Raw genomic sequence first — 14,629 nt, forward strand, 5'->3', positions numbered from 1 at the left:
TTTTCCATGCTACTGTAAGTACTTAGTTGCTGTCTCCCTCTGCTCCAGATCCACCCAGCGACCTACTGATGATTAAGAAAGAAGAGGCTCAGGACACACTAGACCCAACCATAGATATTTCCACTGGGCTGAAGGAGGAGCCCACAGACCATCAAGATATCAGTATGTTACTTTTCTTTTTATTGTCTTTATTTTCTCTTGTTGTCTTTCCTCTGTTGCAGCACAGTTGTCTGTCTCTGTCTATGTGTCCATAGCTTTCCCTCCTCTCATTCTTTCCATAAAGCCCCAATCTGTGATTTTCCTTTACCATAATAAAGTGAGGTATTTTAACATACATTCTTGAAGAGTCTGATAAGATGGAAAATAAAAGAATAAATGCCCCTGGTCAAATTTGGGAATAAATCCATAGGGAAATCTTTTGGTCCAGAGATTGACTACTCTGCAACATAGATACAATATTCTTAGGTCTCTAGGTGTGTGAGTTTATGAATTTACCCGGTGTGGATGGTGTGGATTCAGTGTTTCCCTTAAAAGAAAATTCAACAGCGGTGCTGTTCTGCGCGCACGCTGCCGGAATCCATATTTGTGTGCACGCACATGCTGCCAGAATCCATATTAGTGCACGCTGCCAGAGAAATAACTTAAAACGACCTTAGAATTGTTCGAGATTTATTCATGTTCATGGAGTCATGTGCGTCTGAATTTGCTAGGATGTTTTTGGTGTGTCCGCTGACACTAGAAGTGCTCTGGAGGCCCAGGTAGCTGCATATTTGTACATGGCAAAAAGGAAATCTTATCAAGTGAAAATATCTTGTATTTGGTACAATAAGTCCAATATTTAGTAGAATTATCTTGAATTATCTTATTCCACTGGCAGATAATTTAGCTTTTTTTCTTCTTGATTTTGGTCAATTTAATCTTGTTTTAAGAAAATGTTAATATTTTTTTCTTAAAACAAGATTACATTGACCAAAATCAGAAAGAAAGCAAAATTATCTGCCAGTGGGATAAGATAATTCAAGATAATTCTACTCAATATTGGACTTATTATACCAAATACAAGATATTTTCACTTGATAAAATAATATTAGTTTGCTGTGTAGTTGTAATCAGGGTAAATGTCAAGATTAATGACATGCCTCAACACTTAAGAAAATGTACACTATTTGTATTGAACATAGATGATTTAATAGATAATATAAATAGAAAACATAGATACATAGAACATACTAACTGTCTAACATACACAAATCATAACACTACAATAGCACGTTACACCTAAGAAGTCTCAGTGGCATAGGCTACATTCTGCCTTAGAGCATTTAATTTTCCTGGGCTTTTGAAAGAAAAGCTCCAGGGCTCTTTGGTAGGGGAATTCACTGGTAGGGGGCCCATTGATGCTGAGACGGATACAAGTGGCCAGATGGTCTCCATGTAGCCTGTTGCGCCTCTGCTGAATGCATATAAGGGAAACACTGGTGTGTATGTGTATACATGTAGTGTATATATGTGTGCGTGTGTATGTATATTTGTATGTGTATATATTGATATGTGGGACTTCGGACCCCAGGAAGACTAGCTGGTGCCATTGGCATCAGCTAATGGGGATCTTTTTTAATAAACAAATAAAAATGACGGTTCTCACAGTTTCAGAAAAGGACACCGACTGGTTTGAGCTTGGAGAGAAGAGTGGAGCTAAACTACAGACAAGACTCTTGGAAATCCCATACAAGAGATTGTCAGCGGTAAGATGGGGAAGAAAATATTACATTGGGAGCTGTTTTGCATAATCCATTTTCAGATTTTATATATAAACTTTTACATGATAAAAAAAATAGATATACTAAAAATAAATAATAATAATTGCTTGCCTAGTCTCGTTCTTGGCTGGGTCGTGCTTAACTAAGCTTACCTAGTCTTATTCTTGGCTGGGTCTTGCTTAACTAGGCTTGCCTAGTCTCGTTCTTGGCTGGGTCTTGCTTAACTAGGCTTGCCATGTCTTGTTCTTGGCTGGGTCTTGCTTAACTAGGCTTGCCTAGTCTTGTTCTTGGCTGGGTCTTGCTTAACTAGCCATGCCTAGTCTCGTTCTTGGCTGGGTCTTGCTTAACTAGCCATGCCTAGTCTCATTCTTGGCTGGGTCTTGCTTAACTAGGCTTGCCATCAGGGAGCGAAATTAACTTTTTGACTCACCGGCCAGTGGCGGGTAGATGGGAAGAATCTACCCGCCAAGCAGATTTCTTACCTGCCAACTTTTTTTTGATAAAAAAAAAATATTATTATTTTATATAAAAAATGTTTTTTAATAAAATATATATATTATATAATCATACTTGTAGTTGTATTATCTGCGAGACATCGCCACCTCGCTGTCTGCAAACAGTTCCACTGTCTGTGTGTATACTCGAGTGGCCTCCAGCTCCAGCAAGGATTCTCCGGCGCTACAGCTGGACCCTAAACTCTTACATTCAGCATGAAAGGATTCTCCTGCGCTGCACCTAGACCCTAGTCAGCAGCCCGCATGCTGATGCGATGTAACTGGACACTTGCTGCAGTTGTTGATGTCGGGAGCTATGAGTAGCTAGCCAGCTGGATAACGTTACACAATGCCTCATGTATTAAACTAAAAGTGAATAGTTGACTGGGTCATTTTGTAACAGTAGCTAACATCAGCTCACGGAGGTCTCTCTGACTAGACTAACGTCAGTCACGGTGACTGTGTGTTTACATGCAGCATACATAAACAGGTGGGGAGTATAGGAGCAGCAGCAGCAGCAGCAGCAGTGGGCTCGCTGTGCTCAGACAGCGAGTGAGAACTCCGCTCAGAATTGGATCATGATTTTCGGTTTTCACATGACCATTTGATTGGCCGCCACACGGCGGGCAGACGTCATAGTGGGAGGCGCCAAACGTATAAACTGAGCGCAAATGGCGGGTGGCGCTCTCTAGTTTCGCCCCCTGCTTGCCATGTCTTGTTCTTGGCGGGGTCTTGCTTAACTAGGCTTGCCTAGTCTGGTTCTTGGCTGGGTCTTGCTTAACTAGACTTGCCTAGTCTTGTTCCTGGCTGAGTTGGGCTTGACTGGGTGTCTGTCTGTAGCCTACTGTCTCTTGGCAAGAGAGAGGTATGGAGAGAGAGACACTCTAACCAAACACACTCAGTTTAGTTTGCACAGCAGATTAAAAAGTTGATACTTTGATAGTGGGATGTACAATGTACTCCTGTTGTGTACCTTTTTAACAAATCTCAGACCGCGGCCGGGTAGCGCAGCGGACTAAGCGCCTGTCTACCACCGCAGAGACACTGGTATCGAATCCAGCTGTCAGCGGTGCCTCCGGCTTGGCCGGTCGTCATACTGACACAATTGGCAGTGTCAGCGGGAGGGAAGCCGGTGGGTGGTAATCTGGTCGTTATAAACAGCGACTCCTACAGGTCGGTCAGGGCGCCTGCACAGCGAGGAAGGGGAGGGGGGAATTGGCATAATGACTAAATTGGGATGGGAGGAAAAATACAAGAAAAATAGGAGGAGAAAAAGCGGATAAAAAAAATTAAAAATCTCAGACCAAAACCCTGCTCAGACTAGTGTGAGTAAAACCCTGCTCAGGGAGATTGGTGTTGGATTATTCCTGATTCTTGGACGATTAGTCGGTTAGCTAAGATACATCAAAATAAATCAAGCAAATCAATAAAAAATTTAGATTGTGGTTGAGGCATCATCTAGCCATAATATCTGTTCTAGTGAGTGTAAACACTTCTACTTTTAACAATACAAGTCAGGGTTCGGAAGTGGTGTTTTGACTTTTGTGTCAGAGAGAATTAGAGAATTAGAAAATCAGAGCGGTTTTAACTTTAAAGCCCAACAGTCAAATCTGGGTTCGGATAAGAGTGTTACTTACTTATGTGTGTTAAATGGTAAATGGTGCATTTATATAGCGATTTTATCCAAAGCGCTTTACGATTTTGTTCCTCACATTCACCCATTCACTTACACATTCACACACCAACGGTCATCATCATCAGGTGGCTTCTTCGTTCCGAAGGTTGCCTATCACTCTTCAACCCATTCTGTCCCCACTTCTTCTCTCCAACTCCGTGACTCCGTCTCTCACTCCGCTCCAATCACAGACGTCGTCTACCCAGCCTCTTCTTGGTCTTCCACTTCCTCTCTTTCCATCCACCTTCCCCATCACCACCTTCTTGAACATCTCCCCGCTGGATCCTCTCAGAACATGCCCGCACAACTCCATCTTTCTCTTTTTCAGCCTCTCCAGCAGCTATCCTCCTTGCATACCCGCTTGCTTGTACTCTGGGTAATGTTAGCCTGACCGGTGTTAGATTTAGTTTGCACGGTAGCTCCAACATGCTTGGCATTTAGGTGATAGTGTAGGCTAGAAACGCTCCGGTGATTTTACTATAATAATGGTCAGCTAACCGCTAGCATCAGCAGCGACGTAATTCTCTTCACAATTAAATATTACATTCATTCTCTTCACAATATTACAACCTCTGATATGTCTATCTTAGCTGTAAAGACATTCATTGTCAATGAATTGGTCAAAGACAGACTACTAAAGACTACTATGACAGACAGATATGACCAAATCAACAGAAAAAGGTCTTTCCTCCTTTACCTTTCCTTTCAGCCATAGGCCACAACAGGATTAACAAGCAGCATCAAGGCTGCAACAGTTGTCTTGGTGCTGGGCAGACTGAAAGTTTATAGGGTGGCAATATGCTGGATACTATAAGACTTGAAAGAAACGGACAAAAAGAGATCTTAATTCATGATCTTGATCTGATAGACATATTACAAACTAATGATCAATAGGCTACTCTTTGGCTAATCAATATGACATGTAATTGATATTGCTAATATAATATCCATTCCATTGAATATATCATTTCAGACTGAATTATCTGTACCAGTGTTCTGTGTACTCTTAATTGCTCCCCAGAACAACACAAACTAGGAACAACATTGATATTGTTACAAGGACAGATACAACCACAATGTCATATTGCAGGCAACTGCCTGTTGGGATTTATCTCAGTATTTTATTAATGTTGGCCAGTTTTCAATATCCGCCCTTGGAGCAGATTCACTTTTAAATCACATCAACAACTAAATTTGGAGCATACAATCTTTTTTGAACTTGAGAAATACAAACTGAACGAATGCAAAATCTGAACTCTTCATTGGTGTACTTCTCTCTTCTCCAGGTACAATTGCTGCATTGCTCCCCAACAACAAGCAGAGATATGAACGAGTCAAGGCCTCACTGCTGTGACCAGTGTGGAAAGAGCTTCATCAAAAAGTCTGCTTTTCTAATACACCAGCGTATTCATACAGGAGAGAAGCCCTATAACTGTGACCAGTGTGAGAAGAGCTTCAGTACCTCTGGAGACTTAAATAGACACCAGCGCATTCATACAGGAGAGAAGCCCTATACCTGTGACCAGTGTGAGAAGAGCTTCAGTACCTCTGGACACTTAAAGTTACACCAGCACATTCATACAGGAGAGAAGCCCTATAACTGTGACCAGTGTGAGAAGAGCTTCAGTCAATCTGGAGACTTAAAGAGACACCAGCGCATTCATACAGGAGAGAGGCCCTATAACTGTGACCAGTGTGAGAAGAGCTTTAGTACCTCTGGACACTTAAAGGAACACCAGCGCATTCATACAGGAGAGAAGCCCTATAACTGTGACCAGTGTGAGAAGAGCTTCAGTAACTCTGCCAACTTAAAGAGACACCAGCGCATTCATACAGGAGAGAAGCCCTATAACTGACCAGTGTGAGAAGAGCTTCAGTCAATCTGGACACTTAAAGTTACACCAGCACATTCATACAGGAGAGAAGCCCTATAACTGTGACCAGTGTGAGAAGAGCTTCAGTCAATCTGGACATTTAAAGAGACACCAGCGCATTCATACAGGAGAGAGGCCCTATAACTGTGACCAGTGTGAGAAGAGCTTCAGTAACTCTGCCAACTTAAAGAGACACCAGCGCATTCATACAGGAGAGAAGCCCTATAACTGACCAGTGTGAGAAGAGCTTCAGTCAATCTGGACACTTAAAGTTACACCAGCGCATTCATACAGGAGAGAAGCCCTATAACTGTGACCAGTGTGAGAAGAGCTTCAGTCAATCTGGACATTTAAAGGAACACCAGTGCATTCATACAGGAGAGGAACCTTATGGGTAACACATAGGGCCCAAAGGGGGCCCGATTATTTTCTATAGATATTCTATCAAATATGTGCTAAATATAGATGCAAAACAATGCATTTTTAAGTTTTTAAAGATTGCGTCCCTCCCAATTATTCTTTGACATCTGTAAGCTTTGCAATAGGACTCAGGAAATACTGCATGTGGTTTAGAGGGGTGGCTCCTAGGTAGAGCAGGGCAGGACGCAGAAAGAAACTATATCCATCTTCCCTAATTTCCCAAAATGTTAGCGTGTTCCTTTAAACGCAGTGGTGGGAAGTAATTAAGTATGTTTACGCAAGTATTTGTTGCAGTTTTTGTTCTGATCTAGTCAGCATATACCTTTTGCTTTCTAAAAAATACTGGATGGACAGTAGCCTATTGATTGTAAAATTACTTATTTATTAACGTGTGATTTTGTTTAAAGATGATTCTGTTGGAAAATGTAACAGTTTTTGGAAAGATTGTTAACACTTTGGATGCCACGGGTCCCCGTCTCAAAACATGGTTGAATGCCAGCACCCACTTCAATGATAGCGTTGTGAACTCATAAACTATGTCTTAAATTATGGATATGTGTCTAATCTGGCCGTCGCTTATCAATGACTTGTTTGCAGTCAACATTGTCGAAACGGATTGTTTTTTAATCGGTTCATTTCCGTTTTATACCTTTTTGAAAACCCCTCGTTTTCTTGAAAGTTTCAGGAAAATATAAAGATTCTGTGATAAACGGCCTTTACTGGAATATTCTGGAATACACAAAAAAAGTTGACATTTTTCGGCCTATTTATGAATAGTTTTCAAATAAACGCTAGATTATCGATAGTATGTGTACTTATGCACGCTAGAGAAGCAAGCTGAAAAATCTATTCTCATTTCCTGATCAGCGCACACACACACACATATGGCACACACTGATATCGCTGTGAAAACAGCTCTGATTATCCTAAGACTGGTAAAATAGATTCCTTACCTCAGATCAGATGTTCTCCAAAAAGATTATTCCAATTCCTGATCGCCATTCCAAATATCGATTGCGTTTATTGATTCAGCGCTGGGTACTGGAAATACCGATTCCACGCTGTTCTGAGGGTCGGCGAAGACTTGGATCTCTTCGGATGGCTTGCCGGATAAGTAAAATGAGGAAACTGGATCCCCCCCCCCCCCCCCCATCAGTCTAATCCAATGGGGTGCAGTCCAAAAGGGAGAGACGATAGGGGGCGGTATTTTCCCAATGGAGCTCAGAGAGAGGTTGCAGCACTAACGTGAGACTAGATTGATGAAATATGAATTCAAATCACTAATAAAAAATAACGACAACAGCTGGCATTCAACGGTCGGCATGAACTAACGACATATAGCGTCGTTGGCACTCAAAGTGTTAAGGGTTAGGGTTATAAGCATATTGCTTCTTCCTATTCCTTTTTGGACAAAAGACTGTTTTGTTATTTAATTTAAATACTTACAGTAACGTAAATACTTACAGTAACGTAAGAAAAAGAAAAGCTACTTTTAACTTCATATTTTGTCATAACGAGTTGGCTACAGAGCTCTTCCTTATTATGGTTGAAAGAATGTACATTTCGGAGAAAAAAAGGGGGTGGGTTTAAAAATGGCACTTTTTTATTATTACAATTGAGACAAGTACTTTTTTTTCTTTTTCTTTTTAAGGTCTTTCAATATATATATGTATAAGCTAACCCATTAAGTGCCACACCTCTCTCTGACCGAGTCATTCCATGTTGTTTTGTTCAGTACTATTTTCTCAATCTCACTGCCGCTCCTTTTTGTGTTTTCTAGAAAGCAGTGTTTGTACAGAAATGACTGGTTTGTGTAAAGAGCTTTATAATGGAGAAAGAAATAAAAAGGGAGGGCATGTTGGTTCAAAGCAATACCTCCTGCTGTTTCTATACTGGCTAGGCCTGCCGCGATAAGCAATAAATCGATTAATTGCCGCGATAATTAAAATGAATGCAATTATTTTGACGGGCGCGATTTATTGCTATTGCGCGTTTGTTTTAATGAGGCTGTTTTGTTTAATCAATAAATGAGGCAGAATACACAGTGACTGTATCCTTTGTTTATTGCACTTGTGCCTGCTGCAAACATAATGATTATGAAATCCTATGCGAGACATTAAAGATGGCGGCTTTCTGTTTTCGTTCAGACTCTCCAACGAGTGATGCGTTTCTATTCTGACCAATCAGTGGTCTGCAGTGTTTCACGTGACTTTTCTGGTACCACTTCTACTCGCTTGGAACCACGACAGAGCAGGGACTAAAAAAGTACCCAAAAAGTACCTGATAATCACAACAATACTTCCGGTCCGGTCGGTGGGCTTCAAAATAAAAGTCTAAAACACCGGAAAAGACGGAGCGGTGGGCTTCAAAATAAAAGTTTTGGGAAATAAATTTCTCCAAAAAAAAAATTCTCTAACCGGTCGCAATAATATCGCTTATCGCGATATTTTCGGGGGCAATTAATCGCCCAGCAAAATGTGTTATCGTGGCAGGCCTAATACTGGCCTTATTCTTTTCTTCCCCTTTTTTTTAATCGCATACAAAATGCCATTACTGAGGGCAACGCGTACGGTGCAAAATACCAGTTGGGAGAACTTCATAACAATGGTGTCTTATTTCTATATTTGGGGTCTCTCTCTCTCTCTCTCTCTCTCTCCCCCCCCCCCCTCATCCTATGACTTTCCATTTCACACACATCCCGCCCCGCCACAGTGACATCATCACACCAGGCAGCGAGAGAGGAACAGCTCCGCCCGCTCCAAACTCCTCTCACAGAACCAGACCTTCTTCCAGCTGCCTGTCAGAGGGAGGGGGAGCCAGCCGTGTCCCGTTCCTTCATTAGTTTCTCGACCAAATCGTTCGCCCAGGGGAGAGTCTGTTTCTTATTTTTGCGTTTTATCCTAATTGAAAATGTATTGATTGTAGATTGTAATTTTTGCGTGAAAACTTAGTTGTTTCTAGGTCATTTTCAAGCAGTACATCGTTCCAGTTTAAGTTTTGTATGGCTAATCTAAACTCCTCTTGCTTGTGTTTTGGAATGCCAAAGGATTAACTTTTCCCAGCATTTGTATTGATTGCCTGTTAGTTTTCTTGATATCAGCACCATATTATGGTCTGACAGCCCTGTTATCATATTGTGTGTTTTTGTAATTCTTTCGGGTCTATTAGTGAATATTAAGTCAATCTGAGTACTGGTGCTGTTTGTTATTCGCGTTGGGTCTTTAACCATTTGAGTTAAGTTAAAACTGTCAGTAATTGGGCGGGCAGGTGGCGTAGCGGAGATTGCGTTCGTCACCAACACCGGAGACGCTGGATTCGCCTGTTCGAATCCAGCTCACAGCTCCGGCGTTGTCACCAGCTTGGCTGGCCGTTCACACTAATACAATTGGCTGTATTAGAGGGTGGGAAAGCTGGCGGGGTGGGTCCGGGTCTTTGTAAACAGCGACTCCTACAGTTCGGTCGGGGCGCCTGCTCAGCGCGGATAGGATCTAATGGGGGTAGTGTGATCCTTCCACACGTTACACCCTCTTAGTGAGAGTCCGCGCTGCCAGGTGAAAAGAAGCGGTTGATTGGCTAGACGTGTGTCGGAGGAAGCACATGATAGCCTCCACTCTCCCAGACCGACTGGGGGGTAAGTGCGCAGCGACCAGGAAGGGGATTGGGAATTGGCATAACGACTAAAATTGGGATGGGAGAAAATCGGAGGAAAAAGGAGGGGGAAAAAGATTAAAAAAAGAAAAAAACTGTCAGTAATTTGCTTGAGCTTCTTCCTTGTTTGTCTTCCCAGTTCAAATTTAAGTCACTCATTATAATGACCTCTCTCTTAAAATCACATTGACTTAGTACATTCTTAAATGTATCATAAAAGCTAATGTTGGAGGAAGGTGGTCGATAAATGACTAAGTGTAAAGGACATCTGAGGCGACAGGATCATATTCAGACCTATACATTTAGATCCTTTGGGTCTTGCCATTGAATCTCCTTACAACGGATGTTGTCTAGTGTAGATCAGAACACTGCACCCTTCCGTTAGCGTGCAGTAGTTGGTAGTATATCAATACCAGCCATTGGATTACTGTTTTCTAAATTGGGAAGGCTTTTAATCGTTAAGGTAAGAGGATTTTAAGTCATGGTATCCATAAACTTCAATCGGTTCGGATCCTTTGAATGAATGAGAATGTAAACAAACTGAGAAATCACTGACTGCGCTCAGAGGAGTCGTTCGGCAAAAAAAAAATCCGAGTATATCTGCTTAGAAAACGTAATTGTCGAATTCAATTATTTTTTATTTCTCCACGTGGTAAATACACAGGTCACAACATGTTTACAGGAACGTTTTGGAGTGTATTTGGTGACTGTCGGGCACTGTAGGGAACGTCAGGCTCTAACCCTCCCCCACTTCCAGTGATGAAGCTAAGCTACGCTAACGGAGTGACTGTTCCCTAAGCTAAATGCACGCACGGAGACAAAAAAGTACCGTAATTCCTCTAATAGTAACCGGGTCTCAAATACAAGCCGGGTCTCTATTAATGGCCGGGTGCGCTCTTGAGCTAAGCAATTATAAGCCGGCCTCCTAATACAAGCCGGGTTACTAATATACTGAGCTGCATACTGAGCTAGTTACTTGATTTCACTTTGAAAACATTGAAATGACCAGTGACCACCTGTAATTGCACTGTTTACTATTTCATACAGTACTTGGTTTCAATAAATGAACCCAGTACATTTTACTGGGTTCAAACTGACACAAAATGTTGATTTATTCATTATGATCCGTTTGAAAATGTGAAATATAGGCCTCCCTCTTATACAGGCCTCCTCCTAATACAAGCCTGGTACCCGCTACAGTTGAAACAAATACAAGCCGGGGTTACTATTAGAGGAATTACGGTATGTATCTTCTTGTCTAACTCCAGGGAAGATGTTAAATAAGCTAATTTCCCAAAATGTTGGAGTTTTCCTTTAACGATAAACAAATAAAACTTCAAATTCACATTCAGGTACTCAAACCCTCTTGATTGTCGTCCATGGTAACCCAGCCCCTTGGTCTTCCAACACGGTAGGTGGCGCTGTCGCAAAAAAACGATGGTCTCCGGGGCTACAGCGCCACGTTCCCATCAGTATCCTGCTTCCTGCAGTGAGTGTGGTCTGCGTGATTATGAAACCAAGCCGCATTTCTCGGAGACGCTCTCTGATTGGCCGACGCCTGTTTCTACACTGGTTAAGCTTAAGCACTCTTCGAAGTTGGTTAAGGTTAGAGTTTGTCTTAGAGCGTGATGGCAAGTTCTTTCGACGGTTAAGCTTAGGCACTCTTTCGAAGTTGGTTAAGGTTAGAGTTTGTCTTAGAGCATGGCGATAGAACGCCAGGTAGTTTGCAGGCTGTTTGACGTGGAAATGGGCAAAGACACAGCTCGTCACGGATTGGGCAAACGCGTCAGTGGCCTATCAGAGAGCGTCAGTCAGTGCCAATCAGAGAGCGTCTCCGAGAAATGCGGCTTGGTTTCGTAAGCACACGTGTGGTGCTGCTGCTGCTCCTCGGTCCTGATCGTGTCTCTAGTGGGACTGACATCTGAGCCCCGTCCTCCTGGTGATGGAGGCTTGTCAGGTAGTGACTGACATGTGTTTTCTAGCTGGATGTCTTCAGTGTTTGAGGGGAGTTCTCTGCTCTTACTGTGTTGTTAGCAGCGTCCACAGCCAGGGCCGTAGCCAGGGTTTCGAAATTAGGGAGGTCCATTTATTTTCTTTGGCCCAGACCGGCCCACTATAATCGGTCGGACACCACCCAGCCAGGGTTTAGAAATTAGGGAGGTCCATTTCTGGCTTGACTAGACATAAGGAGAGAGAGATGATTACAATGAACTGGTACATTCAGGTCCAGAATTGTTGGAATTCCCTGACAAGGATGTGCAAAAAGCTGTACAATCTAAACTATACCATACTGGTAATGAGCAAATAGTTGTTTATTCAATTAATTCATGGAGCTGTTCCATTTTATTTCATTTGGTACTAACTACTCAGTTCATACAGATTTCAAGTATTTCAAGTTCTGCCCGTGAATCTTTTCCTGCGTTGTGTTCTTTGTGTGAGAGGCTTAGGGATGAGTCGGCACACGTGAACACTGTTCAATCATTTATTTGATGGTCTGCAATGGAGGCCACCTGCATGAAACGGGTGGTCAATGCCACAAAAGGAACAGCGTCACAATACATTCACTCGTCAAGTCTCTCACATGGAATGCTGGTTTCAGACTGATAAACAATTATATTTGCACAACAAATCACATATCAAGGCACATACCTGCATGAAACGGGTGGTCAATGCCACAAAAGGAACAGCGTCACAATACATTCACTCGTCAAGTCTGTTGACAAAGAACAACCAATTGACTATATTGCACGGTGAAATACACAGACTAAAACCTTCAATTGTGCATATAATATAACCACACCGTTCGTCACAACACTATCGAGTCATTATTATCTAATTACATTCAATTCTCATACAAAATATATACACAACAGTGTGAAACACAATAATACTGCGCGCTACAGTAATCAACACATACCTCTCACATGGAATGCTGGTTTCAGACTGAACCCAAACCGGAAGGCTGCTCCTAACACGCGCGAATACCTGACCCGGAAGTGCTACACTCTTGAACGTGAACTTTCCAAGTTACGTTCAAATAAAAGTGCCTTTGGTATAAAGAAATTATAAATAATAATAACCACTTGTAAACATTTGTAAACAGGATTTGATAACATTTCAATCCGTAATAAAATAATAAACAGGATTTGGTGACATTTCAAACCCCAATAATAATAATAAACAATGGCCAATTGACCTGGTTACATTCACCCCTCCTGAAATTTCACCAACATCCTGTGTCAGCAGAGCAAGGGGGACATACAAAGAGAAAAAAAAAATATAGGTAGTCTACCACTAACCTAGACCTGGCACCAGAGAAAAAGGACCTAGTCCCCCATTCGACTCAAAAGTCACCCCCAAAAGAGGTTCAGAGAATAAAAAAATTGATCAGATCTCAAAATTCCCTTAGATCAATATGACGCCTGATACGCCACACAACTCATGGCCCTCAAAGCTGTCTGATAGACACCTACCCAACCCAGCAATACAAAAGAAAAAAAATGGCTTTGGTGAACCCTAACCTCCACCTCAACTCAACCAGTCACCCCTCTCAGAAATGGCATCTGAACCATAGATTCTATCAACCTGTTCACTGATCTCACTACTCTCCCTGTACGTGTCCTAACCCGACCATCATTCCCTACGTGAGGGTGTAAATCAGTGGGAACCGCAACACCCATGTCAGGTGAGTGCGAAACCCCTGCACCTGAATCAGTGTGAGCTGTGACAACTATGTCAGGTGAGTGAGAAGCATCTGCCTCTGAATCGGTGTGAGCTATGACAACTATGTCAGGTGAGTGAGAAACCTCTGCCTCTGAATCGGTGTGAGCTATGACAACTATGTCAGGTGAGTGAGAAACCTCTGTGTGCTGTGCCTGTGTGTCAGGTGTACATTGAGCAATGGCCCCTGCAGGACTGGCCACTGGGCTAACCTGATCTATCCCATCTGTCACAGCCAACACAGAATCAAAAGAGTCTGTAAGTGACAAGACCACAGGCCCCTCTACCTCCACAGAGTCGGTCAGGTCATGTGCAACACCGCCCTCAGACCAAACTCCAGATACAGGATCCATACCGTCACTACTATCACAGTCCCCCTCATCGGACTCTCCGTCATCAAACGCCTGACCAATCTCACTGGCGTCCTCCCCCTGCTCTAGCTCAGGAAATGGCAAGAAGTTGACCTCCAGCAAACGGTTCCTGTGCACTACCCTTGTGCGCCCCCCTACATCCTGAATCCTATAGACATGGATACTGGGATTGACACCAACAACTGTATACACTCCATCCTCCCATTTGTCAGCCTACTTCCGTTTTCCCCGCTCTCCCTGATTTGCTACCAGAACCCGATCCCCCACAGACAGGTGTGTACCCTTGACACGCTTGTTGTACTGTCGGGTTTGGTGCTGTTGCTCAACAGTGGAGTGCTTCTGAGCGATCTCCATGGCACTCTTCAGACACGAAAGCAGGGAGCCAGCATAGGAATCGTAATCTACAACTCCAGGGTCATTCAGGACCTGCCTGAACATGACATCCACTGGTAGTCTAGGGACGCGGCCAAACATCAAAAAGAAAGGCGCGTAACCCGTAGTCTCATGAACAGTGGCATTGTACGCAAACGTGAGTGTCTGGACCTGCTGCGGCCACTGGTGCTTCTTCCGAAGCGGGAGAGAGCGGAGCATGTTACCCAGAGTGCGGTTAAAGCGCTCTGTCCCACGGTTACCCATGGGGTGATAGGCCGTTGTGTGGGATTTGGCC

The 14,629-nt window shown here is 42.9% G+C and overlaps 1 protein-coding gene across 1 annotated transcript in view; it reads left to right on the forward strand.

Moving 5' to 3' along the window:
* LOC311234558 (uncharacterized protein) overlaps positions 1-14,031 on the forward strand; it is a gene marked incomplete at its 3' end in the record, with an annotated part of 108,630 nt that extends 94,599 nt beyond the window's left edge. The window contains exons 6-9 of the mRNA XM_084321807.1: positions 49-162; positions 1,648-1,745; positions 5,216-5,310; positions 13,887-14,031. Coding sequence (XP_084177933.1) covers positions 49-162; positions 1,648-1,745; positions 5,216-5,310; positions 13,887-14,031 — 452 coding nt within the window. The remainder of the gene's footprint in view (positions 1-48; positions 163-1,647; positions 1,746-5,215; positions 5,311-13,886) is intronic.
* Between the last annotated feature and the right edge of the window lie 598 nt (positions 14,032-14,629).

The sequence above is a fragment of the Notolepis coatsorum genome (genome assembly GCF_963971535.1).
Source record: "Notolepis coatsorum genome assembly, chromosome: 9".
Taxonomy (NCBI): domain Eukaryota; kingdom Metazoa; phylum Chordata; class Actinopteri; order Aulopiformes; family Paralepididae; genus Notolepis; species Notolepis coatsorum.